Below are 24,970 nucleotides of genomic sequence, written 5' to 3' on the forward strand. Positions count from 1 at the left end.
AAGTTTGAGGATCCAATTTTGTGTCCTGAATTACTGTACTTCAGAGAGCTTCCCTGGCTCCCCACAACTGAGCAGACTTGTCCCCCGCTAAGTCCAGGCTTATCCTCAGCAGGATAAGCAGGATTTCACTCCGTGCACGGCAATTGCTGAAATGTGGTGTACCCTCTAGCAACCACACTGTAAAGGTAGCCAAGCACAGGGGCTGTGCTTATCCGTCCTAGTCCGCTCCTAGAAGGTTATTTGGGAAACAGCTGTTTAACTGCATTGAAGGAAATAGTCCTTTCATACCTCAGGCGACCGAGCACATTCAGTCTGTCCACGGAATGAGCACACAGCTGGCGCTCCAGCATCTATAGACTGACTCAACAAACAAACCGACCCCGGGGGCCTCTGGGGCCTCCTGAGCTCAGCCTACTGCGGAGGCGGAGGCAGGGGAAGAGGCAGGAATGTCAGATCCTTTCCGTGGTCCCCAGGACTCTGCGCCCTGAGGCGGGTGGTCCACGTGCAGGAGGAGCAAGCCGAAGCAAGGAGATGAAATCCACAGCGGATTCATGAAGGCTTTATGCAAAAGGTCCATGATGATCGGTGGAATTTCCGCATGGAAAGGATCCAGGGAGAGGAACGAAAATGCAAAGTATGGTGTGGAGGGGAAAAAAGGAAAAGTTAAGAAAACAAGCTGGGAGGCCGCGGTGGGTAACTGACTCCACATCGGGCCGGCCTGGGAGCGGAGGTCAGAGGTCAGCCCCCGCCCCGCCCGCAGACCCCGGCCCCCCTCCCTGCCCCCAGCCGGGAGAGCCAGGAAGAGGGAGGCGCGGGGTCCCCGCGCGCGGCTGTTTGGTCCCCTCTTACCCGGGGCCAGGCCCAGCACCCCCGGGCCATTCGTCCCCACCCCGGCCCCCGCGTTGTCGGCCTGGCCGGGGGCGGGCCCGGCCCCGGGTGTGGAGCAGCGGACCCGAGGGGGATGAGTAACTCTCGGCGGCAAGCAGGCGCGGCCGGCCGGGAGCGTGCCAAGTTCCAGCCCGACGCGAGCTCGGCCCGCAGCGTCCGGGGTCGTGCCCGAGGCCCGGGAGGGGCGGGCGGCCGCACCCAGGGCGGATAAAAGGGCGGCGCGGCGCGGGTCCTGCTTTCTCCACGCCGGGCCTGCGTCGCGCTGCTCGCGGGCGGGCACTTGACGCCGTAGCCGGGCGCGCGAGGCGTGTGGGCACCGCGGGCAGGGTCATGGCTGAGGAGGCGCGCGCGCCGGCCACTAGGCCGAGCCTGACCTCCATCTCGTCGGGGGAGCTGCGCAGCCTATGGACGTGCGACTGCGAACTGGCCCTGCTGCCGCTGGCCCAGCTGCTGCGCCTGCAGCCCAGCGCCTTCCAGCTGCGCGGCGACCAGCTCGTGGTGCCTGGCCCCGGGGGACCCGCGGCGGCGCGCGGGGGCTTCAACGTCTTCGGCGACGGCCGCGTGCGCCTCGACGGGCAGTTCTATCGCCTCAGCAGCTACATCAAGAGGTGGGTGGCCTCGCCGGGTCCCCGCAGAGGCCTCCACCCTGCTGTCGTCCCCGGGAGCCTGGGGACCCCTCACTCCCTCTGAATACCCCTTCCCGGACTCCTCTTCCCCTCTTCTGTGACACTTCTAGGTTTGCCTCATTGCTAACGTCACCTGGAGGTGCACAGCTCCCCCAGCCCTGGCCTTTTCTGCCCTTTGCCTTGGCATCTCTCAGCTGCCGCTTGAAGCCGCCGAAGAGGGCATCAGGGCAGGCGCGGGGTGTAGGGCTGGGTGGGGAGCTCGTAACTGGCGAGTGATTCTCCCTTTCTGGCTCCTTAACTGGGTCAGATGAGCTCAGATGGAGACACACCCTTCAGGGGGTATTTGCAGAGGAGACTCATGCCCTGGCTTTGGATTTGTGGGGAGGGGAGAGGCTGCTCAATTCTGTGTTCTCCTGGCTTCATTCAGGGAGGAGACCCCCTGGAAAAGCCGGCAAAAGTTCAAAGTCTTCCATCTTTGGCCTTAGTTTTCAAAAAGAAATAAACCATGGCTGAGAAAGGAACAAAGCCCGGTATGAAGTCCAACCCAGGGCCATGTAGGCTGTGATGTGGGTAGGCGAATTCTGGGAAAATCGGTGCAATGAGTGTAGCTTCCAGGATCCTGGCGCAGAGTTGGGCCCAAACTTAATTTGATGGCGAGTGCCCAGGATGCTTAGCTGTTGTGGCCAAAGTGTCTGAAGCATTTCTTAGCAAACTTGCAGCCAGCAGGCTGCAGTCCATCTGAAACAGGCTTTGATCGTCATGGGATAGAGGAGGGAGCTTCATGCTTGATTCTACGTGGTCTCATGCCTTCCAGAGGTCATCCTGTACTTGCGCGTGTATGGGGGGGGGGTGCTGGGGGCGGTGTCTTCCACTTGTGCTGCGGAACTGAGTTTCGGGGAAACAGACAATGCGGTCTAGATCTTGAATCAGAGATGCGTAAGCTGGCCAGCTATGAAGATCTAAAGCCTTCACTACTGGGAATGACAGCAGCGCTGTGGCACCTGGTGGGTGGAATGGAACCAGAAGGGCAAGCAAACAAAGTGAGGTATTTAAAATGCCTTCATCAAAGCTGCTGGGGAAAACGTTGCTTTTCCACGCAAAGATAGTGAGGGCTTTGAATGCCTGAAAACTGTTCTGCAGCAAGAATTTCTCCCTTTCTTAGTGAATTGAATATTTTAATCCATAAACAGGGGATGATGGGAGGAACTGAGTTAGAAATTGTACTTGCAAAGATGAAAAAAAAAAAAAGGTAACCATTGTATTTGAGCACAGAGTATGAAAGATTAAAATGTCCAAAATTAATTGAAACCATAGGTTAGACTTTTGACAGAGCCAGTTCCCTCAGTCTTACCAAGCAGTGCGGCAAAATTTAAAATGATGTTGAAGTCTGGTTATTAAACCCTTGCTTTGAACACCTCCTACACAAAAGGCTATTAAGCAGCAGTGGTCTCCTGGCAGTTTAGAGTCCAAAATAAATAATGACCAGACCAGAATGCAGAGAGGTTGCAACAACAAGGTTCTCATTGTCCAAGCAATTGAGGGAGGGCCTGTGGACCCTGGGACAGAGCAAGGAGTGTCTGAGAATAATTTGGGTGATCAAAGGAACTATCTGTGTTTCTCTCAGGGGACATGCTATGGCAGGGGAAGTAGATTTTTAGAGGTGGGTGTGCATCCTGAAAGACAAACCTGATCTAGATGGAGAGAGCCTTCTAGAAAGGGAGGGAACACTGGGTTGTGGGCAGCAGTGAGAGGTTTTGTTTTCATAGAGCAGAAAGTGGGCACACAGTCAGAATGCAGACATCGAAGTTGCCTCCTCAGATCTGCCAAATTTACCCAGTTGTCTTTGGCTTTGGGGATAGCATACAGCTTCCTCTCTCAGAACATTACTCCAAAGCAGTGATTCATTCCCTCCGTCCCTCCCCCCTTCTCCCTTCCTTCCTTCCTTCTTTCCTTCTATAAGCTTTGACCAGTTTTACTAAAGAAAAACTGCATGATTTACTTCTTACTCATCTGTTCTGCACGCTGAACGGCAGTTTTGGCCGACAGGACATAGTACTCTCTTCCCGACTTCCTCGAGGTCGGGCAGTGTTGTTCAGGATGATCAGTTTCAATCAGTTTTGCCTTGCCAACCATCACAGTCGGCTTGTACCCCAGCACGTACGTCCCACTTTTCATGTCCAGTCAGGACCTAGAGTTGATGGACTCCAGCAATGTAATTTTTCATCTTTTCTGGGGCTGCCCTATTCCTACCTTAGGTGTGGGATGGCCTCCAACCAAGAAGAGCTGCCAAGATGGCCAGGGAATGAGAAAGGCAAGCAATGATTCTTAATCATTTTAGACTAATAGAGTTCCTGAGAATTTCTGTAAATCATCTCCCCAGAGTGGTGTGTGTGTGTGTGTGTGTGTGTGTGTGTAAGCTTGCATTTCCTTTCTGAGGCCTTGGAACCCTGCGCTGTGTCTTTCGTGAGGTCCTTTCCTCAGGAAAACGTTTAGGGCTACTGACCCTAACATTCCTCTGATTCACTCATTCAGACAATAGAAGGATGACAACAAGAGGATGGCTCAACTTACTTGGGTGTGTCTTCTGACACTTGAACCTTTTTGAAATTTGTGCCCACTAAATCCACCTGAGGGAAGCTGGAGTCGAGGGGGAGGTTTAAGGACTGGGGCTATAGAGCTCCTGAGAGCCTTCTTGAAAAATCTATTCTAAATTAGGGGGGATGAATGGTAAAATCTTCCTTGGTATTATTATTATTTTTTTCTTTCAAGCTCAGAATTTCCATCTGTGTTGCGAACAAAACCTCCTTGGGCTACCAGGCGTAAATAACCACTAGCACACACTTTTTTTTGTTTTGTTTTGTTTTTTCCTGTAACGTGATGCAGTGTCTTAGTGAGATTTAATGGCATGTGTTTGGCAAAGAGGAAGGCCATTCTTCTTTTCAGAGGTCCCTGAGCACGAGCGAGGCTGTTTGGGTGATAAACAGAAGTGTGTCGTAATAATGGAGGCCGCCGATGGTCACTTGGGCACCAGGAACAGCACAAAGTATTTCACAACTCTTACCTCACAAAAGCTTGCATAGTTGGCACCATTGGTGTCTCCCTTTTTTTCCAGGTGAGGAAATTAGAACTCGGGGAGATCAAACAACTTACCTAATCTAGGGGCTGATGGGTCCTAGAACCAGGCCTTCCATGTCGCCTTGGCCCACTGTAAGCCTCTGCTCTCAGCCAGTTCCCGAGAAGCTGAAAGGATTCTGGCTTCCCGGAGACAGCAGCAGCTGTCTCCAGAGTCTCCTGAACTGGCAAATAAATAACTGGGATTACAGCAGACAGTACATCTCTTACATAATCAGGCAAAAAGGGGAAGTAAATCTGGTGGCCTTGAGGGGGCCACTGGAAGCAGAGATGTGAGCTGCTCCTGCCCATAGGCGATCAGCTGTTAGATGGTGATGGGGACACCCATCTGGAGGTCAGCTACCTGGGGCAGGGGCTGCTGGGGGCAGTGGGGAGATGCATGGGCCCAGGTGGGGAGGAGTCAGGGCTGGAGCCTGGGAAGGTCTTGCCCCTACCTGCTCTAGGAAGTAGCGGGCTGTGTCTGTGGGCCCAGGCTAACGTCTCTGAGGCAACCCTGACTGGAAGCATGAGGCCTAGACGCAACTGAGACTCCATTTGCTGTGTGCAGCCCTCGGGGGCTCCATTGTGTCCTTGTGTCTGCTCCTTTGCCTTGATCTCCATGTCTGAGTCTCAGATTTGGCGACCTGCCCGGGACAACAGCCCCTCACTAGGATGTATAATGCTAGTGATGAAATCATCGTGTGTTGAGCTATGATTTGTATGAAATGACGTCCAGAATCGGTGTGGATGAACACGGGGGTCAGGACCAGATTGCCTTAGTTTGAATCCTGTTTCTGCAGCTTAGCAGCTGGGGGACTTGGGAGATGTCTTAATCTCTGTGACTCCATCTCCTCAGTGTATGATGGAAATAATAGTACCTACAGTCTTATAGTGTTATTCAGAATTTAAATTCATAAGGTCCTTTAAGCAGTTACTGGCACGTACTGATCGCTGGACACCTGTTAACCTGTAATATTATTAAGCAGTCCCATAAGCCAAGTGCCTCACACACATTATCCAATCTGCTAGCTTCCTGATGGAGTGCCTTTTGTTAGCCAGATTTTACAGGTGAGGAAACTAATCTCAGCAAAGCTAAAAAAAAAAAAAACAAAACAAAACTTGCTGGGGTCACAGAGCTAGAACTCAAACCCAGATCTGATGATTGAAAAGCCACGAGCCTTAACTGCCTTCTTTCCTCAGGAGTCTCGCTCTTGACCTCCAGCCACATGCTGGTCCCCTTCTTACTCTCAGCTCACCTGATCCTTGACAGATGGCCATCTGCAGGCCCAAGTGAGGCCACCCCACAGTCCCCGAGGCTTGGCTAATCCGGGACTCTTGCTGGGGACGCCTTCCTCCTGCTTTGGCCCACCCGATCGATTGTGGGACCTTTGGCCTGACAGAACCATCACTCTTGTCTCTCTCAGCTCAGGAAATGGTTCTCAACTCCAAAGCCCTCCTGCTTTGCTTTTCCTTATTTAAATAACCAGAACATAAGCCAGTGTCTCTGGGATCCCTGAATGCAGAGAGCTCTGCATTTCTCTGAAATTTGTACGTTTGAGTCATTAACTTGTTTGTAAGCCTCTTAATGGCAGGGACCACGTCTTCCATCAGTGCTTCTCAAACTTGAAATAAGCACACTGTTCTCCTGGGGAGCTTATTAAAACACAGTTTGTAGGTTGAATAAGATGGGGGGAGGGGCCCAGGACTCCGCAGTCTCCTCAGCTCCTCCGTGATGCCACTGCTAATAGCCCAGTGATCATGCTTTCAGCAACAAGCTTTTACCAGTCTATCATCTTATATTTAAATGGTGCATTTTCTTATGTCTTTCTAATAGACTAGATGCTCCTCGGAAGCCAGGCTATTTCCTTTTGTTATTTTGTGTCCCCAATGCCCCAGCACACGTGCTTCATGTTTATTGCTTGAATAAATGGAAGCAGGAATACATCATTTCTGCCCCAGGACGGGGGGGCATGTACTGAGCATCAATAATGAATGAATGAATGAATGAGTAGGTGAGCGTGTGTGTCCTTGATTCAAATCACCAGACAGTAGAGTGATAAATCAGAAAATTTTGCTTCTGTAATGTAGAGCTGGGGCAGAAGGAGGGAAGGAAGTGAGAGAAAAGGAGTCGTCAGACAGCTCAGGCTGAGGCCCCACATAAAGCTGTCATGTTAACACTGGAAACACAGCAGGTTCATCCTGCTTGCTCCCAAGGGCTGAGTGCTTTTGCTTAGTGTCACAGCAAAGGATCAGGAAAGCTATAAGCTATTTCTGGGCCTTCTACACAAGGACTATTCCACATGCGTTCCTCCTTTCCTGGGCTCCACGCTCCATATTTTTTTAAGTGAACACACACCCAGAGACACACATGCGCACACACATACACCTCCTCAACAGAAGCCACGGGTTTGAATTCTCATTGGCCTCTGCACACTAAATTGCCAGAGCCGAGGGAAATTTGGAGCAGCTTTGCAGATTGTGCCAGAAATGATGTGGAACCTGGAGGAACCTCCAGAGAAAGTAGGCATCTCAGAGGGGAATGATCTGATCTCTTAGAAACTCTGGATTTGCTAGAAGCAAAAATACAGCGTTCTTTCTTGATCTCATCTTCCAGACATTGCCTTCGTTAAGCTTTGCGTTGGCCTTCCGAACTGAGAAAGGGAGGAAGAAATTGGAGCAAGGAAGGAGAAATTCTTGCTCGTGTATTTTTCAGATGCTCCTATTGTCCTTTCTCTGGGTCACTCAGATGAACACAGCCCTGTGTGTGTGTCACAAGTCTGTAGAACTTCACCTATGGCCAGCAGAGTTGGCTGGGATTAAAGACACTAACCATGTTTGTTGAGCAGCTACTATGGACCCAAGTACAAATGTCTTTATTACTTGTGCTGCCTTGAATCCTCTCCAGAAGGAGATCCTGTTATAGCCCTTCTACAGATGAAGACACAGGTTCAGGTGGGTGAATACATTCAAGGTCACAGTGAGTTGTGGTTCTGCAGCTGAGTTCATACAGTCAGTTGGGGCATGAATTAGATCTTCTTATTTCAAATCACTAAACATTGCATCCCATTGGTCTGCCTTTCAATCTCTGGATTGAAGCCAGACATAAGAAGTTTCAGCCTAGAAGCATTTTGGGGCCATGGTAAAAGCAATGAAGACATGAGAGTTTCAAAGAGCTGCCTCAAACCCTTTGCTTTTCATCCTCAATAACTTCGGCAAATATAATAAACATCCAGCACCCAAGAAGCAGTATTTGCATCAGTAATTCGGAAATCCGCATGATTAAAGATGAAATAACTAGTCCCTAAAGTAGTCTGGTAAGGTTTATCTTAAAACAAAGCCAGTGATCCAATGTCAGATATTTAAATACCTAGGAGACTTCACAACCAGTCCTCGGTCTTTTTGTATTTTAGAGACTTATGTATCCAAATTTTGTAACAGTGAATTCCAAAGGAATGCTTACATTTGTTAATTTCACTGGACTTTGAAGGGGTTTAACAATTGTACCGTCACTGGGAGGCTGGGAATGATGAATTAAGAAGGTATTTCTTATTTCTGACCGAGTTTAAATAGAGAGTTCATTAAGTAGGGATCTTGCTACAGTCTCTTGTCTGTAAATTCTGTTACAGAGCTCTCACATAAATAGCAGCATTTTCACACATCTGTGGCGTCGTGATAACTGACATGCTCTGTGGTGATGTTTACAGCCCCGTTAAGATCCTAAAACTGCCTCTAAATCATCAAAGGGAGATTAAATTATGTTGAGCATAGTTTTATTATTCAGGGCATCTTATTAAATTCAGACTCCAGAAAGGATGACTCATGTATAGGTTATGCATGAAACTCTGTGCGGCTATCTGGAGGGCCCTCCCCCACACCTCCCCTGGCCTGGTCCCTCTTCTCTGATCATGAAAAACAACAGCTCTTAGAGCCCCAAAGCATTCCACAAAACCTTCCACAGTATTCTAGGGAAAACTGACTATTTTCCCAATCAGTGGTCATTCTAAATTGAGATTTTCATCTTTTTCATGTAAGCTGTGGGTTCGTCAGTGTAAAATCGATGGTCCCTCCAACTGGATGCTGACTGCTCTCGAGGGCGGAGGCAAGTACTATGCTGTCATTTGCCTCATCAGCATAGTAACTGGGATGGCGGATTTTCCAGACACTGTATGTCCGTGCCGTGTACATGCCCTAGGGAATGACACTCAGACTGCGAATACTGAGAGAGCAGAGGAGTCACCCCAAGGAAAATAAGAATTGTTTAAGTGGCTATAAATTAACTCTATGATCTACAATTTAGGAGATAATGCAAATCGGCCTTGGATGGCTCACAGGGGCTGCCTGTCTCTGCCCCAGCACCAGGCATAGACCTTGTGGAGGTTTACTCCAGTCGGACTTGTCCTTTTCTTCTTCTGTGGTTCCAAGGGTGGTCTTCCTCTTCTCCTCCTCGGCGCCTCTCCCTACACCCCTGCAACCACAGACCTCACTGACTCCGCAGCCTCTGCCAGACCACGCTTGCCTGCGTGTGGCAGGTCCTGGGCAGCTGAAGAGATGATGGCAGAAGGGCTGGGAGGACGCGGGGAACCCCTGTACTCCCACCCGCTATCCCAGCCCCACCTCACAGGCCCTGAGCCCCTCTGATGTGATAAAGCACGTGCGATGCCTGTCTGGTGCCCAGCACATTATCGGTGCCTGGCAAATGCTGTTGAATGAATGAAAGAATGAGAGCAAATGAACTCCGCACATGGTAATCCCCCTTTCTCCCTGCTTCTCTTTTCCTTCCTTTCTTTAGTGCCTTTTGGCTGTTGTCCAATTAGGACAAAAGAATGGGAACATTCCCTGCTGATAAGAAACACTAGGGCCTCTCTCTCTTTCGGGTGCCCCATCTCTCCCATTCTCGCTGGGTACTGTGGTGAGGTGCCTCAGGTGAGGATGAGGGCAGGAGCGGAACCACAGAAGGACCATACAAGATCCCTGGTCTGCATTATCTTCCACAGTCTGTTATCTTGTCATTTCTGCTGATCCCCACCCCTTACCCCAGACTCCAGCCCTCCTCACCCTACTCCTGAGTGTTAACACCTGCACACCCCTCCCTCCCCTGGGAACACAGCCGCCTGAATCCTCTTCTCCACCCCAGGATGAGCCCCCTGGCCACCCCCAGTGCCTCGGGCATGGGAAACAGAGACTATAATAAAAGCCTGGCGAAATACAAGGCAGGAAGCGTTTCAGAGGCTCCATCAGGGGTCAGGTTTTAAAAGCTCTCGAAATCAGGTCTGACAATCCCAGGAAAAAAGATAATGATACAGATTTCTAAGAAACCAAGCTGGGAGACAGACAAGCCAAAGATGTGTTTTTCTGTTGGGGGTAGGTATTCTCCCACATGCTCGCAAACCATGCCCTGCCAGGTCTCGTGGGCCAGCCCCTCCGAGGGGGTTGTGGGAAGTGGGATGGGGCGGGAGGCTTAGAGGACTGCACGGTCTCAGCTCCCTGCAGCGGAGATCCCTCCAAGGCTGTGATTTTCTTGTCAGGCACCGGACAGACAACAAGCCAGAGAGAAACACTCGAGCTGTCTCCCCCCTTGACTAGATGCAAGGAGCTAACAGACGGCAGCACGGCAAAGGCAGCCCGCGCTGTCAGCCGGGGCAGCCATTCACTCTGTGCAGATGCACGCAGCTGTGCCTGTCAATGGGGAACCAGGTCTGTGTCGAAGAGGGATTGTGTGTGGCAGGCGCACCCTCCTGCCTGCTGGAGGCCACTCCACCTGCCGCGTCCACGTGCTCTGTGAGCTTGGGTGTGGATGGGAAATTAGCCATCTTCTTGAGGGCAGCCGATGTGTGTCTTCTTATCAACAAGGCAGGTAGAAAGGCTACTTGGAAAATTCGTAGAATAGGGAGAGGAAGCTGGCATGCTGGACGAGAGTCAAAATGCGAAGAAGTACTCCCCAGGCTGGAATAATGTATGAAAACCAAGGAGGCTAAATTGAATAGGGTCATGGGCTGAAGTCCAACATTAGTGTGGTCTTTTTTTTTTTTTTTTTTTCCTTCATTGTGCAAAGCTCAGGACTACGGAGGTATGAATTAGTTCATAGGAATATTGGTTGCTTGTGTAATCTCTGGAGGGGCTGGGATCTTGTCTTGGGATTAAAGAAGGGAAGAGAGGGCAGGAGAAGAAAAGGAAAATGTCAGACCCCCCAGTTTGGCAAGATGACTGAAGACCCAGTTTATCTCACTCGAGTGTAATTCTTCTTCACTCTGGAGAGACACAGAGCTCTTATTGCTTCGAATTAACTCTTCTAGCCCCAAAGATAGATGGTACTGGCCATCGTCTCGTGAGGACTTCCCCTGAGAGCCAAGCACTGGGGCCAGGCCACCTCAAAGACCACAGCCACCTTCAGGTTGTGTCTTGATCTCTCATCTGACGAGGGAGGGGTTTTATTTATATGGCACAAAATATGACTGCCTCCACAGGACACATTTTAGGGGACTTCCCTCATGAGATCTGTGAATGTGACAGGAGCCTGTCCAGGACATTCTCTTCTTGACCTAGACAGAGGGGGTATATTACATTTGCAATGATCTCTGCTTTCTTCATAGATATGTGGAACTGACCAACTACTGCGATTATAAAGATTACAGGGAAACTATACTGAGCAAACCAATGATGTTCTTTGTTAATGTACTGACCAAAAAGGACACCTCAAAAGGTAGGTATGTAAATACTTTTGGTTGGGTTCTGCCTCTTGGGGCTGTGGGCTGTGTCACGCTAATGATGTAGAAGTTGTGCATGATCCAAGCAGGTGAGTGTCAGCTGTGACAAGGGTTGGAGCGAGAAGCAGTCTGGAGTGTTAGACCATCTAAAGCACGGTACTAGACTGCAGAACCTCTAAGTGATCTGAGGGCAGAAGCCATCTATCTCAGAATTTGTCTTAACTTCCTGTCTAGGCAGGAAGTGCTGTCGGTTCCGAGGCTGCAGGGTTTGAAAAAACGGCTGGGATGATAGTGATGATCTGTAATATTGTGCATCACATACCAAATGCTTACGCATGTGAGGCGTGCTCTCATGTCACTAATTGACACAACCCTGTAGGGCTTTCATCCAAATGGGAACATTTTTGAGCATGAAAGTAGGCACTTTTAATTACGCTGGGACTGACCCATCATAGGTCATAGGACTGACCCCTATAAGCAGGCACTGACCCAGAGGAAATAGGATGCTTAGTCATCCTACCTATGAGGTGCTTATACCCGTTTTATAGATAAGGAAACTAAAGTAAAGAAATAAATAGCAATTGTAGATGCTTTTATGTTTTATGCTATGGACTTCAAATTTCAATTTCAGGGTTATCTCTTTATTGTTTCTTCTAAGAAATCAGATGAACTGCCAACATCTCTATTAACTCTAGCTCCAATATAAAAATATCTCTGTTTTCCCTTCTTCCTGCTCAGTGTTATGTGGAGAAAGTCACGGGCATCGTGCTTTGTGATAGAGGCAGAATCTCTTAATTCTCCTAAATAGCATTCTTAAACGGAGTCCAAGGTAATAAGAAACGATCTACAAATTCCAAATAGACTTTCTCAAACATTCATTCTCATTCAGATTCGTGGAGCTGATTCTCTGTTCATTTCATTCAGAATCATTCAGATTCTCTGCTCACTTGATGATTCAGTCACAATGCTCTCTCAGCAGGAGGGGCTGGGAACAGAACACAAGGTAACAAGCCGTGCTTGTTAGAGCATCTGAGCCCCTGATGTTCTTTGGCTTGATGATGACCGGAAACCCCGAGAGTTCTCCAGGAATGTAATTCACAGACATATCAAGTACACCTCCCGCATGGAGTTCGCAGGAGGAATCTTAAGAAAGATTAAGAGACCTCTCCATTTTAGCATTTTAATGAAAGTGCAGGGAATGGTACAGGAGGTGTTTGTGGATATGCGAGTGGCCTACAAAAGGTACAGAGTTGTATTACAGCCCTTGTGGAAGGAGGTACAGAAACCCAGTGTTGTATAATTGTGAGGAGAGGCATGAACTAAAGAGCTGCTATGATACAGAAGCTTAAGATGGTCAAGTTTGAATTATGAAAATTACAAGTAAGGTAACATGTCTAAGCTTGCTTCTAAACTGCACTTTTGTGCAAAATAGAAAAAAGCCACCAGTGGCTCAACACAATTTAATAATTCTTTGCAGATGTTTGTTGTAACAACTATACAAATAGACAAATAGTCGTCCAAGAACGTCGATGGCATCCTCTCGAGTTGTGCCATGCACAGCCTGACAACCAGTACAGGTGTGAAGTGTGGTAGCCCTTGGTATCTAATGAACCTAAAGATCTTAGTTTGGTTTGTGAAATTGTGTTAATTCGAGGTATCAAATAGCTTGCTTGCTTTGTTTATCTCTGATCTCAGAGAGGACATATTTAAAGGCCCCCCCAAAATGGTAATTTGAGAAAAAGGAAATAGAGGTAGAAAAAATAAGATGAATAATGCAAAAGTTAGCTCAAAATATATTCCTCAGAAGTGTAAGACTCATTATTGGTGGACCACAGGTCTGGTTCTCAAAGCCAAGGCAAAATATTCAGTTCTCAAAATCACATAATAGCTGGTCCACGGCCTTTAGACAGAGAGTGACCACCTATGTTACATGTCTGTCTGGAAAAAAACACTTGACTAATAAAGGCCATGAAGCTTGATTCTGGGGACTGGAAAAGTTAAGAAACCGATGATTTGTAATACTTCAAATTTTCCTCATGAGCAAGCAACCTTCCCTTTGCTTAGATTGTATAGAATCATATAGAATTAGAAATAAGGAATTAAAAAAAAAGAAAGAAAATCAAAACACAACCATCAACAACAAAACAGCTGTCTGCTAGGGCAGTGACCTGGTATTATTTAAACAATAGAAAGGACTTCTGCTGGGGACTGTGTTGGGGTGGGGCGTGGAGGGGACTCAAGTCTCAGATTGTCTTGATCCTTCAGACCCTAGACTAGCCCTTTGCATGCCAGGTCTTTGGGGAAGGATGGGGAGAGATGGGTGATGGGAGGAGAAGGCACGGAGCAGCCTCCTTCTTTGCACTTGGCTGATGTTCTGCTTTGCACATGAGGAAATGCTGGTGAGAGCCAAGTCTGTTTAACTGTCCGGCAAGGCTGTTATGACTTGAGCCCTCCACGCTGGACACACGCCTGGGACTCCGTTCTCATCTGTGATCATTCGGGAGACAAAGTGCAGTTAGGGGAGCTGATTTTCTAACTGGCTGTTACAGTTTCCCAAAGCTTCCTTCACATCTACAGAATTCTCAGGAACATTTGTAGAAATCTTGGTTAGGCTTTGGCAGTGAGGGTCTGAGGGAGCTTCGAGGGAAATTACAAATGAATAAAATCTCCCAATAAGGTGGAAATCACTGCTGCATCGAATGCTAAGAAGTATGTTTATATCACCCATGCACACTTCTATTTGAATTCTGCTTCCTGATTTCTAGAAAGAACATATGCATTTCTTGTGAACACAAGGCACCCCAAAATAAGAAGACAGATAGAGCAAGGGATGGACATGGTAATCTCCTCAGTGATTGGAGAAAGCTACCGACTTCAGGTAAGCCTTGGTCAGTCTGAACCCAGGGCTGCTGACTACATAGAAAGGGGTCTGTGCAGGTCATACAAGGCCTAGTCCCTAGAGCCTAATTATCACCAGACTCATAGGTTTTCTATTGTTTCATTATCACTACCAATAAAATGAGTTTGGTTTCTAGCAACTGATCTAGAAATAATAAATGTCAATCTGACCACGTAGTTCATGGGCTTCGGCTAGCTGGGATGAAAATGCCAAGGTCTGTTTTAAAAAATGAAAGTCAGCCGTTTAAATAGATCTGTCATAATGAAAAAGAAAAAGAAAAAAGGCATGTGGCATCTTGGATATTTGGGCCGTTGTTAATTCAATGGTATAAGTCTATAGTACTATATAATTCTGTAATATAACATTATAGTTATATCCATGACATTAATTAAATGTTTCTCTCTCTTTCAGTTTGACTTTCAAGAGGCAGTAAAAAATTTTTTCCCTCCAGGAAATGAGGTGGTTAACGGAGAAAATTTGAGCTTTGTATATGAATTCAAAGCTGATGCATTATTTGATTTCTTCTATTGGTTTGGGCTCAGCAATTCCACTGTAAAGGTGAAAGGAAAAGTTCTGAATCTGTCAAGTACAAGTCCAGAAAAGAAGGAGACAATTAAATTATTTCTGGAAAAAATGAGCGAGCCTTTAATCCGAAGGAGCAGTTTCTCTGACCGAAAATTCAGTGTAACTTCCAGAGGTATGTTAAAAATTCTCAAGTACCTGAGGAAGGTAGGTGAATAAAAGGGTAGAATAATATGGGAGTGGAGAGTCAATTAGCTGAAAAAGAAGGGCCTCTTGATAAAGGGGTAACAGAATATCACATCATTCAGAAAGTAAGCAGCGAAAAATATTTACTACCAAGAAGAAATATGACTTTTCTTTTTAGCTTCCTTAAAGTTTTCTGAAATAGCAGTTAGAGTGTGCAGCATACCCAGAATGTAATTTTAAAATATACTATTCATTGGAATACATAGTACTGCTCATTTAAATATGAACAATAATTTAAATATTGGGAAAAATGATGCTTTCCTGATGTGCACATTCAAGGCAACACATGGTGTCAGCTGGGGGAGATCTGTATATGATCAAGATATCTATCTTTAAAATATTTGAAAGGGTTCTCCAGAATTTATAAGACCACAGAAGAACAAATCTTGAGAATGCTTAACCTAACAGATCTTAATCTATATTTGAAAATCCAGTGCCTCCTCCCTAGGAGCTGGTGAGACTTTTCAGTCCGCTTTCGGCTAAGGCAGAAGACATCCATCAAGTCTTGTCTGGATGTGTCTTCTGCTGAGTCCTTTCTCCTGTCCCCCACTAGTCTGGGCTGGAAAGCAACGTTCTTGAACCATGACTCTTGCGGCTAAATGCAAGGAGAAAAGACACAAAGACAAGCAAAATCATATCCATCTCTATGAGGCTGCAGTTTAAAAAATGTTCAGATGTAAAAAACAGAGTCTTTATTAATTACATTTAATGAAAGTTGCTTTCTTCCAATGTTTATAGCAAAAATGCTTACTTCTAAGTATTTCTTGTTTTGGAAGGAGCCCCATCCCCCCACTCAGCGCATGCTCATGCTCACCCTCCTACTCCTTCCTCTTTCTCCTCTTCTCCCTGCCCCCTCTGTCTCTCTCCCCCTCTTCCTCCTTCATTGTTCACCGCGGGTGGCCCAGCCCAGATGCATCTGTTGCCCTGGCCTCTACTGACCCTCTGCCCTGGTGAATCAGCCCAGCTCTGTCCACTTGGTCAAAACAGACGTTGGTCCTAGGTGACTAGGCCCTAGTTGTGGGCCTTTTGTCACAAGTGAGCAAACTCTCTGATTGTCTACTTCGGCCTGCGGTAAAGCACGTGGACCATAACCAGCTGGTAGACAAACAGCCAGAAAAAACTGTTCATCTTTCTGAATTTTTTCCGAGAAAGTCAGGAGTCTCCACTAACCATTGAAATGGTGATGTTGGGGGCACCTGGGTGGCTCAGTGGGTTAAGCCTCTGCCTTCGGCTCGGGTCATGATCCCAGGGTCTTGGGATCGAGCCCCGCATCCTGGGATGGAGACCGGCATCGGGCTCTCTGCTCAGCAGGGGGCCCGCTTCCCTTTCTCTGCCTGCCTCTCTGCCTATTTGTGATCTCTGTCTGTCAAATAAATAAATAAAATCTTAAAAAAAAAAAAAAAGAAAGAAATGGTGACATTAATGCTGTGTGAGTTTTAAGGCACTGCTGTTTTTTAACGTTGCTGTTTTTCCAGTGATGATAGTCATGTGCCTTATTACTCTTCTCAGGTTCAATAGATGAAGTTTTCAACTGCAATCTGTCACCGAGATCATCGCTGACGGAGGCCCTTTTGGCAGAATTGCCATTTCCGAGCGTTTTGGAATCGGAAGAGACACCCGACCAGTTTATCTGACTGGACTGAACGTGTTGTGGTCGCTGCTATCTGCCAGGCCCGTGCAAGGACAGAAGGCTGAGGAGAGGCGAGAGGCAATGGGAGGCAGACACTTCCACCTGCTTTTCCACCCCTCTGCTCCCACAGAAGGCCTCTGCCTTCCATTTCCTGGGTGGTGCCTTGGCAGGCCCGATGCAGCTGACTTCAGAAAAGGAGGGCTTTGGCCCCATGGCCCAAAGGGGTGTCCTCTCCTTTTAACACTTCTCCAAAAGGGCAGAGGGAGCAGCAGAGTCCCACCACCCTGAATGCTTTGCTTAGTGTCCCGGCTTCCTGGGAGCTCCCCTGGCGGACTTTGAGTGTTAACTCTCCACGCTGCGCTACGTTACTCAGTCCCTCTGCTTGGGACCTACTTGTCTGAACCCAAACCCAGCAAGCAGGTGGTTAGCAATGCTATTATCTTGCAAAAGTGGCTGGCAAAAAACCTAGGACATTTTTTGCTGGAAGACAAAGAGGTTTCTCATCCTTAGGAGGAACATTCTAGGTAAGGGGTACGGAGGATTGGCCAGTTTGAAACGACAGTAACCTTGCCACCCACTGCCTGAAATTTGAGCTCCTTTGCTGGTCTCTCTCATCAAAGTGGCCAGTGTAGAAAGAGGCCAGGTGATGTGGTGTCAAACAGTGACAGGGGAAGGATAATGTACAGGGCAGCGTACTCTGTTGGAAGCTCATCAAGTCAGTTGGGTCCTTTAAATAAGCTTTCAGCTATCCTAACACTAAAAGCAAAATACAAGAAAGCTGTAACATTATCATAATACATTGTTACATCAATACATTTTTCATCTCATAGCTACAATGGAGTTCTTCAAAAAGAAAAAAAATTCTATTTACATATAAAAACCTGCATATGCTTATAATGAGGAAGATTTATGGGTCCTGAGCATAATTTTTCTATCCTTTTTAAACTTCCTGTATTATCCACTTTGAGAGCACTACTGATTGTTCCTTCGTGTATATTGATATGTTGGGTAATCTGTTTGTGCAATTAAAACTTTTCTCAGCATTCAACATGGAATCAATTAAATTTGTGACCAAGTGTGTATGTATGTATGATTTTTCTGTGCTTTGCAGGTGGTATATTTTATATACCAATAAGAATTGTGGTATTCACAGCTCCTTGCTCAAGAAGAGCTTTTTGAAGAACAGGTCTCTGAAGCATTTGGAAGAATGAAAAAGACTTTGATACTGATCTTTCATAAAAGGGAAAAATGTTCCTTAATAACAGAAGAGGCTAAACATTTGTTATTCAACTCAGTGCAAAATGAAGAATGTTCACAATAAAATAAGTTTTATACCAATGCAAACAAACCTTAAGTGGATATCAAACATTAAACACTTCCCAAAGGAAATAGGGAATCTGTTCACAAAAGTTGAAAAGGGGGATTTTCTTAAAGTAGCTTAACTGAGAAAAACCATCAGTAATCACTCCAAAATGGACTAAAGATCTGGAAGTTTTCTTTTATAATAAAAACCTTTTCTTTTCCTCGAACTAAAACCAGTTTCCATTGAATACATTCGCTTATTCAATATTCACTCAGCAAAGTTTTGCGAGCCGCTTCTAAGCCAAGATACCCTGTGCTGATTTGTAAGTTATTGGGTGTCACAAGGAAGTGCTATTGGGGATTCTTTAAAATTGGTGAAAAGTATATTGGGACAGATCTTTCTGCGTAAAGGAGGCTTCCATCTGGGTATAAATGCAGCCTAACTCAGATATTTCATCTGCTCTAACTCGGATATTTCAACAGTTCAAGGTCAATGGAAATCTGTAGGACAGCAATGATCTAAGCAATTCATCCATTCATTCAAGCCATTCATTCATTCTACGGTCGGACTGAGCCTCTACTCTAAGCAGTACACGCAGGTGGGTGCTGGTGCGTAAACATGTCTAAAGCACGGACCTTGCTTTCACGGAGCTTCCAGTCTTAGAAGACAGGTGTGCAAGCTGAGAAGAGCAATTAAAAAGAGTGCTATGAGAGAAGTTCAAAAAAGAGAACCTCTGAAACACTTGGGGATCCAGTTGTGGAGGTAAAATTAATGACTAAAGCTGTAAAATTTGGTTGTAAAACAAATATGTGAGGACGGACTTATCCAAGGGCTTGATTTGTTGAAGCTCTCAGTACAAGAGTCACCTTGGAGGCTATTAATTTATTCCAACAAGAATGCAAATCCCGACACTATCTACAGAGTAAGGGAGGTTTTTTCTTATTACCTCATGGTTATAGTTTGATTTTTGGCTAAAGGATAACATTGCCCCACTTGATTGCCTACCTTAATTATCAGCTCGAATGTGAATGTCTTTTTACTGTTTCAAATCCCCAATCTATCTTCAAAGAGCCAAGTTATGCCCCTATTTAAGATATTCAAAAGAAAATGCATCCAGTTCTGAAGGGAATTTCTAAAGAATTTCAAAAATGCTTTAAGCAATGGCAGTGTCATTAGAATAAATTATTACTTTGAAGAAGAGAACATTCATTTGGACGGGTAAATGCTGGTATAACAGATTTGAAAGGAGTGCTCACACTTGATATTCACTACTTGAATACACTTGAAAGGACCAGCAGTGTAAAGCATTAGTAATTACCCTGTGGCTGGCCTGGCCCACTTAACCTCTCAAGAGTTCAGAGAAGAGGAACACACAAGAACCAGGGAGGGCAGAGCTGGCCCAGGAGGGAGGAGCCGTTTATATTGGATTGACAAGATTTTGACAAAATCAACAGTCTGGACTTTCTGCTATGGCTTTATTTGGATAAAATGGGAGTAAGTTTGGCAAGTAGAATATTAGAAGCAGGGCTTAGAATCTGCCCCTAATTTAGATTGGATCGTCCTAACAAAATAGAGAACATTGTAGAATTTTCTTTTCTGGATCTTTCAGTAAAAGGATAGCCAACATTCTTGACTGCTTAACAACAGCCCCTCTGAGCGGCAGATAGGAATCCAATGACTTCAGAAAGATCTGGACCTGTGATGGCTAATTTTATGTGTCAGTCTGGCTGGGCCATGGTGCTCAAACATTATTCTTGATATTTCTAGGAGAGTATTTTTGGATGAGATTAATATTTAAATTGGCAGGCTTTAGGTAAAGCAGACTTGCCCCCTGCAATATCAGTGCCCCTCTCCCATCAACTGAAGGCCTGAACAGAACAAAAGACTGACCTCCCTTGAGCAAGAGAAGATTCTGCACAGGTGGCCTTCAAACTTGAACTGCAATGTCCGCTCTGCCTGGGGACACCTACCTGCTGCCCTCCTTCGCAGCTTTTGGGCTTATCAGACTGCACAATGGTGTGAGCCAATTAGTTAAAATGCAATAAGTCTCTCTCTCTTTTTCTACACACACACACACACACACACACACACACACACACCATTGGTTTGTTTCTCTAGAAAACCGTGGACAATACAGACTCCATCACAGAAATTGAGAAAATATTTTACAGATTAATGAATCAGCTAAAACAAAGGAGAAAATCAATATATATATATATATATATATATATATATATATATATATATACATGAAGACACTTGAATAAAAGCATTGCCTATTACTGAGTAATAGAAAGACTTTTGCCGAAATGTGCTAAACTGGAGAAACTTCACTCAGTATATCCATATCCAAAGTACTTACTTGGGTAAACCTGAAGATCATCTGTGACCTCTCCCAGGCTTTTGGAAGCAGTCCCTGAATCTTTTACACATCCTTTGTTGGCTTGCTCTTTGAATTCTCCTATCAACTAATTTCCCATTCTCCTTCTCATTTGGGAGACATCCTTGCCTGTTGTAGTTCCTGGAGCAGAGCCTCCCCAACTTGAATGTGCCTAGGAAACCCTTGGAAGTCTTGCTAAGCTGTACACTCTAATTCAGTAGGTCTGCGTTCTAACAAGTTCCTGGGTGATGCAGAGGTTTGTTCTAGCACCCGGCTAGGTCCAGCTCAAACTTTATGAACCATGTGGGGATCTTGTCAGAAAAACAGAATCTCAGGCCCCTCCTGACTTACTGAGTCAGAATCCGTGTTCCCAAGATGCCCAGGTGGTGTGGGCAGGCCTGTTTTGAGGAGGAGCACATCTGTCTTGTCCAGATCTGGGCCCCGTCTGCTCTTTCTACAGCGGCAGGCAAGCTCCCATCTCTCTCGGTTTCTTACCTACGAACTGCACACTTGGCTTCTGCTCTCTCGTTTGGGTACTAGCTCCCTACCTGACCTCTCCCTCTCCTCCAGCTGGAGACTTCCTTCTTCACAGCAAAAGCTGGGTGTTTCTATCCGTGCTGCCCCTTCTCTCTGCCACCCACCTGTCGCTACTCCTTCATGTTGCGTTCCCTCTGTGTGTAGATGTATGTGTGTATATATCCAGGAATTGGAAACAACCATTTAACATTTAGCCGGTTCAATACAACTCATAACACAAATTATTATACAATACATATTTGTATTATAATATACAAATATACTCATAATACGTATAATACAAATATACATATCTGTATTGTAATAATACAATTATAGAAATTATACAAATTAATTCTCAAATTATTTGTTGATCAATTCAAAACTCTGTAAAAGGCATATTAGTAACCTGCATGTCTTAATTTCTCAATGGTTAACTTTTTCTGGTAGGGGTTACCTTGCTTCTCTTTCCCCTGGAAAAAGAGGCCGGGATTTATGTAAGCTTCTGACCTAGTTCCTTTGCTCTGTTGCTGTAACCCACTACAGTGCATAGTCCTCCTGCACAGGGGAAGCCCAACTTCCCAGCATGGCCAGCAAGACCTTTGGCTCAGTGTTGAGCCCATGATGTCCCCTGCCCCCCAGTCCTTTGCTCTGCCTAGTGGCAGCTCTCCCTCTTCGCTTGGTTGCCTCCTAGGCATCCTTGAGAACTCAGATCAGGCATTTCCTGTTCTAGGATGAACTCCCCAAGCTCCCATAATATCCAGGCATTTCCCTTAATAGCATCCTACAGCTCGTTTTCCATGCACAGGCAGTGTTTGTTGAGGGAAAGAAGGAAGGGGAAAAAAAAATCATCTTAATCATTGAAAGGGATTGCCTCAAGCAACCCAAATTCAGAGGCAGGAAGAGCACTATAACGGTCGTGATAAAATGGACTTGTACCAAAAATCCATTTTGAAGCAGGAATGAAAGACTATAAAAAGAATGAGGCTCAGAATAGGAATAAGACAAAAGAGCAATACCTTTAGGTTTATGTGGCTTTATAATTTATAAATTATTGTTAGAATTATTCATCTTTACCGCCTGGCAAGGCAGGCACTGGTATACTCATTTTACAGATAAATTGGGGCTCAGGGATAAGTATCTGCTGGATGCCAAAGGCCCCAGGTAGAAAGTACAAAGAGCTCTCCCAGCTCCCGATTCGGGGTGTGGGCCACAATTTCACAGCTTGCCTAAGAGGGGACAAATGGAAGATATTAATAAGAATTCACTTTTGAAATTCTATAGACTCCCTGCTCTGTTTTTAAAAAAAAATATTTTTCTTAAATTATGCTATGCCAATTAGCTCAGCCATTTTCAGACAGTAATCTGTTATTGGGTGTTATTTTCCTCATTTAGATGCCACTACTAAATCCCAATTTAGACTCATTTTTTAAATAACACCCACAGAACTCTATACCTTCTATGTGCTTCACCACCATTCATAGCTATCAAATTTGAGAGTCTAGAATGTGTTATATGTGTTCCATTATACGGATAGGACTCCTCTCAGAAAATTCTACTTTAGTTCTTAATTTTTAAGCAATACCTTGCATACACACTCAGAATGTTTACTTTGATGCCTGTTCTGTGTCCTTTGACAAACTCCTATTTTTAAACGTCACCTTCACCTAAGGTCCTACTTTCTCAAATAACCCTTTTGCAGAGAGGGAGTAGTTGTAAATTGCTTTCTAAATATGTTGCCAGCAGTCTCTGATGAGTACTTCCTCTCTTTTCTTTGCACCCAGGTGGCTAATAGCTGTGTCCTAGCCTAGAGGCATTCAATTTTACTAAGTGCCTACTATGTGTAAGGTAGTTGCCAAGAATATGAAGATAAAAGGTCCTCAACATTCTGGGAAAAACTGTCACACACACGTGGGGGCCAGGAGAGACGCAATGGAGTCTGTGGAGATAGAACAATTACATTGGCCATCACAAAACGCAACGTTCCTGCCAGAAACCTCTCCTGGTGAGGAGAAAGGTGTCATACACCCATCCCTGACCATTCTTGTTTCCTTCTTAGCGCAAAGATCTGTGACAACTTTGGCCACAGTCACTTATGTTGAAAGTTAGGAAGAGGGGCGCTGGGTGGCTCAGTGGGTTGAAGCCTCTGTCTTCGGCTCAGATCATGGTCCCAGGGTGCTGGGATTGAGCCCCGCTTCCGTCTCTCTGCTCTGTGGGGAGCCTGTTTCTCCCTTCCCCTCTGCCTCCCCCCTGCCTGCCTCTCTGCCTACTTGTGATCTCCGTCTGTTAAATAAATAAAATCTTAAAAAAAAAAAAAAAGAAAGTTAGGAAGAGATGAAAATTCGCGATTGCAGATCTGACAATACGACTTTCTCTTCAACCTACTCGTCTTTTTGCTTCTCTCTCCAGATAGATAAGACAATGCTTAAGAAAGCTCACTGTGAGCGAGGACTAGAGGAATGCACGAAAGTAAGAATCCATATTACTGGGAACACGTCTCTGCTTTCCGCACCCGGCCCCCCAGCCTGCCTGATGAAGCGCTCGCCCTACACCTCCAGCACCTGTCCGCCCCCCACCTGAGCTGCCGGAAGTGACCCGCGTCTCCATGGCGACGCGTCACAAAGCAGCCGCGAGCCGTGCGCAGTGCGCAGCACCCAGACCAGCTGCAACAGAGGGCACCGCCACGGCCTCTTTTGAGCAAGAATGGCACAGCCTGGGCCCGAGGCCGCGTGCCCCTCTGGGGGCCACAAGATTCAGCCAAGTAAGGCTGCAGACCCTCCGGCTGGCGGGGCAGGGGAGGTGGGCTTTTTTCCTGGGAACGGAGTACGCTAGAGCAAAGGCTGCTTTTGTCTGCAAGGGTGTTTGCCTCTCTCTTATGGGTGGGACTCAATTCATGATTAGTCTTGGAGTCAGAGAGAATGAAATGTTCATGACCTTGTCCTTCTACAGCCTTTGCCATAATTTCTGCAGATTCCCTCCCGAAACCATTCAGGTGTTTTTAACCCACCACCCCGCTCTAAGAAGTGCCTAGGAGGAGATGTCAGAAAGGAGGGAATAGTGCCTTTCCAGGAGAACGAGGTCAAAGACAAAGAAGGTACAGAGGTCAGACGCTCTGAAAACAACAGACCCAGGGTAGACCTGACCCCCACGCAGTATCTAGGAATAGCACAGAAGGCAGGACCCCTTAGTGGATCTGCAGAGGCAGCGTCCCCCCACGTGGCTACAGCTGAGGCTGGGAACTTGGCATGCAGCGGCCACTTCCACCTAACCTTTGTTGATTTCTCTTTCAATGGAATTTTGCATTTAACAGAGGTAGAGCTTTTCGTGCTAATTTCGCATTCAAAGGCAGACGGTTTACAAAGTCAGCTTTTTGTGACAGTGGAGGGAGAGCCATTCTAGCTGTGACGCGAGTGGCCTGATTACTGTGTAGTCAGCTCCATTCCTGGTCTTTCTCATGGCAATAATCACCCACTGCAGCCCTCTAGCTGGGTAATTGTGGTTCCGTGGTGGCTACAGAGCAGTTGGGAACGGTTCAGCAGCAAAATCCCTAGAATTGTAGACCAGCCAGAAAGAAGGAAATGCTTATTTTCAGTCCATTCATCCCTTTGAAAATTAAGGATAGAAAATGAAAATACTTAATTCATACAAAATATATTGAAAACACTCTGTTTCTATATGATGACCAGGCGAAAAAGAGAGGCAGGGAGGAGGACCTCCTTCCCAGGCTTTCCCCACTACATTCCTTTTGAATCTCTTCCTCTCTTTCCAGCCACCTGTCTGGGTTTCTTTCGCTGCTTCCTCTCCTCCTTCTTGTCTGGGGAATGTGAGAGTCATTCAAGATTAGTTCTACTTGATTTATGACCTCCGTATAGTGGTCATGTCCTACCAAAGGCTTCAAGTCTACCGAAATGTGCCATTGGATTTCTAATCTATCTCACTCACTCCTAATTTTTGAACCAAAGTATCCAGCTGCCTATCAAACAATTCCATTTGGATGTCACAGAAGGGCCTCGAACTAATATGTACAAAATGATACTCCTTGTCCTCCTAGACTTTGCAGGCCCATTAGGAGGGTGCCTGCTGCTCAAGGGAGAAGGGAGGGCAGCTTCATTGACACCTTACTTTGATCAGCAAGGCTCATTGAT

The 24,970-nt window shown here is 46.2% G+C and overlaps 2 protein-coding genes and 1 long non-coding RNA gene across 6 annotated transcripts in view; all 3 read left to right on the top strand.

Annotated features, from left to right (window-relative positions):
- Positions 1-336: 336 nt before the first annotated feature.
- MEDAG (mesenteric estrogen dependent adipogenesis) lies at positions 337-17,706 on the top strand. Of its 4 annotated transcripts, none has more exons than XM_082700915.1 (5): positions 337-634; positions 11,216-11,325; positions 14,095-14,207; positions 14,640-14,925; positions 16,506-17,706. In XM_082700915.1, exons 1-5 carry the CDS (start codon positions 552-554, stop codon positions 16,628-16,630), a joined length of 717 nt encoding a protein of 238 aa, XP_082557041.1. In that variant the 5' UTR covers positions 337-551; the 3' UTR covers positions 16,631-17,706. The 4 variants fall into 4 exon arrangements, with proteins under 4 accessions (XP_082557041.1, XP_082557042.1, XP_082557039.1 ...); XM_082700916.1 differs by having other exon boundaries at positions 414-689; XM_082700913.1 differs by lacking the exon at positions 337-634 and adding an exon at positions 700-1,496.
- Positions 4,896-6,299, top strand: LOC309848862. Its single transcript, XR_014303343.1, has 2 exons — positions 4,896-4,980; positions 5,826-6,299. It is a non-coding gene; the product is annotated as an uncharacterized lncRNA (long non-coding RNA).
- Positions 17,707-23,413: 5,707 nt separating the features above from the next.
- Positions 23,414-24,970, top strand: part of TEX26 (testis expressed 26) — a 31,547-nt gene continuing 29,990 nt past the window's right edge. The window contains exon 1 of the mRNA XM_082700917.1: positions 23,414-23,586. Coding sequence (XP_082557043.1) covers positions 23,529-23,586 — 58 coding nt within the window. The 5' untranslated portion in view covers positions 23,414-23,528. The remainder of the gene's footprint in view (positions 23,587-24,970) is intronic.

This window comes from Mustela nivalis (genome assembly GCF_964662115.1).
Source record: "Mustela nivalis genome assembly, chromosome: 15".
Classification (NCBI taxonomy): domain Eukaryota; kingdom Metazoa; phylum Chordata; class Mammalia; order Carnivora; family Mustelidae; genus Mustela; species Mustela nivalis.

What these genes read in the sequence shown, in the direction of transcription:
- MEDAG (XM_082700913.1), top strand. Translation starts at nt 1,219, where the DNA reads ATGGCTGAGGAGGCGCGCGCGCCGGCCACTAGGCCGAGCCTGACCTCC. An exon ending in CAAAAAGGACACCTCAAAAG is followed by an intron (nt 11,326 to 14,094) that starts GTAGGTATGTAA and finishes CCTGATTTCTAG; the next exon opens with AAAGAACATATGCATTTCTT. An exon ending in ATTCAGTGTAACTTCCAGAG is followed by an intron (nt 14,926 to 16,505) that starts GTATGTTAAAAA and finishes TACTCTTCTCAG; the next exon opens with GTTCAATAGATGAAGTTTTC.